At 57.5% G+C, this 4,211-nt stretch overlaps 1 protein-coding gene across 1 annotated transcript; it reads right to left on the bottom strand.

Annotated features, from left to right (window-relative positions):
* VOLCADRAFT_63330 (uncharacterized protein) lies at positions 1-4,115 on the bottom strand (the record flags this gene model as incomplete). Its single annotated transcript, XM_002953105.1, has 9 exons — positions 1-162; positions 520-648; positions 947-1,042; positions 1,322-1,444; positions 1,741-1,882; positions 2,753-2,837; positions 3,257-3,402; positions 3,702-3,907; positions 4,041-4,115. 9 exons carry the CDS (start codon positions 4,113-4,115, stop codon positions 1-3), a joined length of 1,164 nt encoding a protein of 387 aa, XP_002953151.1.
* Positions 4,116-4,211: the final 96 nt, after the last annotated feature.

Genomic DNA, 4,211 nt, shown 5'->3' with positions numbered 1-4,211 from the left:
TTACGGCACATACAGACACATACGTTGCGCCTTGGTTCGTCGTACCTGTAGCGTGCATCTGGGCACAACTTGGAACGGTGGCGGCTGTGTGTAGCCCCCCACCCCCAGGTTGTACCCGCTGTTCAGCAGGTGGGCCAGGTAGGCGCCCTGCTGGCCGGCAACCTAGCAGCAGCAAGAGGAAGTACGGCACGGCGACACAGTAAAGAAGTCGTACGATGGTTTACGAGGTCAGAGGTCATGCCATTAGTTGGCCATAACTTTAGAGAACATTCATTTACGGCAACAAACAAACATACATACAGAATACATACTTAAATACATGCATAGATACATACATACATACAAAGGGTCTGTAATCTCTTTTGGTCAACTCCCCTCACTGCAACCCCCTCGACCCTCCCCTCCATGGTCAACACAGCACAGGGCCCCCTCCTCTCCCCCCCTCCCCACCCCTCCTCTCCCCCCCCTTCCCCCCCTCCTCTCCCCCCCTCCTCTCCCCCCACCTCCTCTTCCCCCCACCTGCGCCGTTGCCGGCAGTCTGTTCCCCAGCACCAGCGAGCAGTCCCCCAGTGCGAGCAGGTCGCTGGCCCCCACCACACGCAGGAACGAGTCCACACACAGCTTGGAGCCAGGGGAGAGGCGGGAGGCCTAGGGGCCGGAGGGTAGGTGGGGGGGAGGGAGGGGCTCATGGGGGACGTGGAGCCGAGGAGGGGCATGCAAGGGGCAGGTGAGACACCGGAAGTGATGTTGTCAACACTTGGGGCTGATGGACCCGGAGGGCGCGAGTCCCCAGGCAATGCAGGATTGTTGGAACATGATCAAGGAGGCTCGAGGCAGGAAGATGCGTCCTACCCCACAATTAGGACCTTTGCTGATCTGAAATCGCAAGCTACCCTCCCCCCCGCCCCCCCCACCCCACCTCGGCCGCCATTGCCTGTTGAGGCACCTCTGAGGCGATCTGGGTCACCAAGGGCCGGGGCGCATTGCCGGCGGACCACACGCACACTCCGTAGTCCAGCTCTTCCCCCCCTTTGAGCAGCACCTGAACATTTAGGGCGGTAGGGTTCGCGTCGATATATTAAAGAGCAGCGAGATGTGAAAGAAATTTTCGCGCATATTTCCTCCTCCCATCCTCTGAAAAAGAGAAATCTCCTCCCAGTCCTTAACTTTTAGGGTTTTAAGGAACCCTTAAGATAGTAAAACCTTAAAACCCGAAAACCTCGAAACCTAAAATCTTAATGAAAGCCTTCAAGAAAATGTTTACTCTCCAAAGCTATCCAAACTTTAAACCCTACACACACACATACACACACAGCGTTACCTTATCCTTGTTGACGCCCACCACCCGCACATTGGTCCGCACCTCCACCCCCGAGGACGTCAGGTTGCTGAGGGCGTTGCGTTGCAGTCGCTCATCGAACTGGGTCAGGATGGACGACACACTCTGCTTGTGTGTGGGGGGGGGGGGGCGGTAAGGGGAGGGTAGGAGGCTGGGGGTTCAGGTTTGGACGACACACTCTGAAGCCGGAGGGTGAAGGTTGAAGGAGGATGCGGGAGGGGGTTGCGGGAGGGGGGTTTAGGGGTGCTTGGCATGTGTATGTGTGTGTGTGGGGGGGTGAGGGTGGGCGTGTTTTTCTATACCCATACTCCCTCCGCCACGCCACTTCTTCCACACTGCACCCCCTACCTCGGTCCATCCCGCTTCCCTTTTCCCTTCCCCCCACCCTCTCATCCTCTCACCTGCAGTAACGTCACCCGTACGTACGGCATTAGTGCCGGGTACTTCTTCCTGAGGTCCTCCCTCAGAAAGTCGCTCAGAGTACCGGCGAACTCGACACCGGTGGGACCGCCGCCAACCACCACGAAGTTCAGAGCGGCGCGTCTGGAGGCGGAAGGGGGAGGCGGGGGAGGAGGGGGAGGAGGCGGGGGAGGAGGCGGGGGAGGAGGCGGGTTTCGCGTACGAGTTCATGGGCCACCCTGCTTTAACGGATGCCCCTCGCACTTGCAACTTGTGACTTGCAACTTGCAACTTGTAACTTGTAACTTGTAACTTGTAACTTGTCAATGTTCAAGGCCTAAGGGAGTTAGAGAAATGCTTCTGAGGGGTGCGAGAAGCTCACTGAGGGGGGCGAGGGGGGTGAGGGTCGGGGGCTAAGCGATTCACCCATCAGCCGCAAGGAGAGCTCCAACGTGTGTCTCTGTTCATTTGCACAGCTTGCAAACAACGGCCAACGGCTAACTGTCCACTGGCCCCGCCATTTTTCCGCCTTACAGACAGAAATACATACATATGCATGCACACATATGCATGCACACATACACACACACATGCATGCACACACACATACACACACACATGCATGCACACACACATACACACATACACATGCATGCACACACACATACACACATACACATGCATGCACACACACATACACACATACACACATACACATGCATGCACACATACATACACACATACATACACACATGCATGCACACGCATACACACGCATACACACGCATACACACACATACACACACATACACACATACATACACGCATACATACACACATGCATGCACACATACATACACACATGCATGCACACATGCATGCACACATGCATGCACACATACATACACACACATACATACACACACATACACACACATACACACGCATACACACGCATACACACGCATACACACGCATACACACACATACACACGCATACACACGCATACACACCTCTGCTGCTCAGATGTGCCCGGTAGACAAGCCAGCTCAAACTTCTCCGCGATTTTTTTCCTGAGGGCCACCGCATCCGTGACCTCTACCCCCCTCTCCCGGAGGGGGTTCCCGAGCCCGGTCGAGGAGCGGGGGGAAGGGGTGCGGCGAGGTAAAGGACTCGAGTGTGCGTGTGCGTGTGTGTGTGTGTGTGTGCGTGTGTGTGTGCGTGTGTGTGTGTGTGTGTGTGCGTGTGTGTGTGTGTGTGTGTGCGTGTGGTAACAGTGCCGTGTTCGAATGTGAGGTATGGCGGAGTGTGTGTGGGGGGGTTGCGTGGAGACTTGCGGGAGGGGCCTTCATAAGGGGGGGGCGACCTTCATAAATATTACGAATTACGAATTGAGAGGTTCTGGATACACTCTCTTCCCTCCCACAAAGCCCCCCCCCACACACCCGCGCACGCATACACATAGGCTGCGTCAGTCGCAAGACGACAAACGGCCCTCCCCCCCCCTCCCTTTTCACCTTTCATGAAGAAGCAGTGCTCCTTCACTCCCGGAACTCCGAAGGTGGCAGGTTGCTCGCCAACCGCCACAACCGCCTTGTCGTACTGGATCTGCATTTGCCATGGTTTGGACAGCTGCAGGAGGTGAGTGGATTGGACGAGCAACCTGAGGACAGGTAGCAGCGGCCATCCACACAACCGACCAACCCCAACAAAACCCGGCTCCGGACTCCCCCACTCTTTCACTCTCCTCCTTCCATCCCTCCCTCCCGCCCTCACACTCCTACCCACCTCAAACTGAGGTCGCCTGCCGTCGTCGTACGCGAAAGACGAAGTGCAGACAGCCACCTTGGCTGCGAGGCGAGGAAGGTAAGGGGCCAGAGGGGCGGGGGTTATCCTGGGCAGGGACCCTCACCCTGCCCCTCACATGGGGGCTCCCCCCTCCCCCCGCCAAAACCCTAAAACCCCTCTCCCCCCCCCCCCTCACCCTCCGGGTCCAATGTTTCGCACTGCGCCTCCAGGTACGTGACACACGGGTTGGAAGTACGGATGGGCTCCAGCAGGGAGCGGAACTCCACAGTTCCCACCGCGGTGGAGGGGAGCATGGGGGTGAACACAAAGTGGTTGCGGGGAGATACGACAACGACGTCGTACATGTCCGTGTCGATGACCTGCACGAGGGGCCCCGGCAGCAGCAAGGGAAAGGAAATGCGGGTTGAGGGAAAAGCTGAAGGGGCCGATGGGGCACATGCCGTACAACACGTACGCGCCAGGCGGTACGACATCTTCTCCCGCCCTCCCCACCTTAATGAGCGAGTGCGCTCCCCAGCCGCTCCCCAGCACCAGCACCACGGGCTTGGTGGATGAGCGGAGACGCATACGCCCGTTGCCACCTGAATACACACATACAGACACACAGACACAGACACACACGCACAACACCCTGAGTTGAAAGTGGGAAGGGGATCCTCTGAG

The sequence above is a fragment of the Volvox carteri genome, assembly GCF_000143455.1.
Source record: "Volvox carteri f. nagariensis unplaced genomic scaffold VOLCAscaffold_34, whole genome shotgun sequence".
Taxonomy (NCBI): domain Eukaryota; kingdom Viridiplantae; phylum Chlorophyta; class Chlorophyceae; order Chlamydomonadales; family Volvocaceae; genus Volvox; species Volvox carteri.
This window is presented reverse-complemented; position numbering and strand designations above follow the sequence as displayed.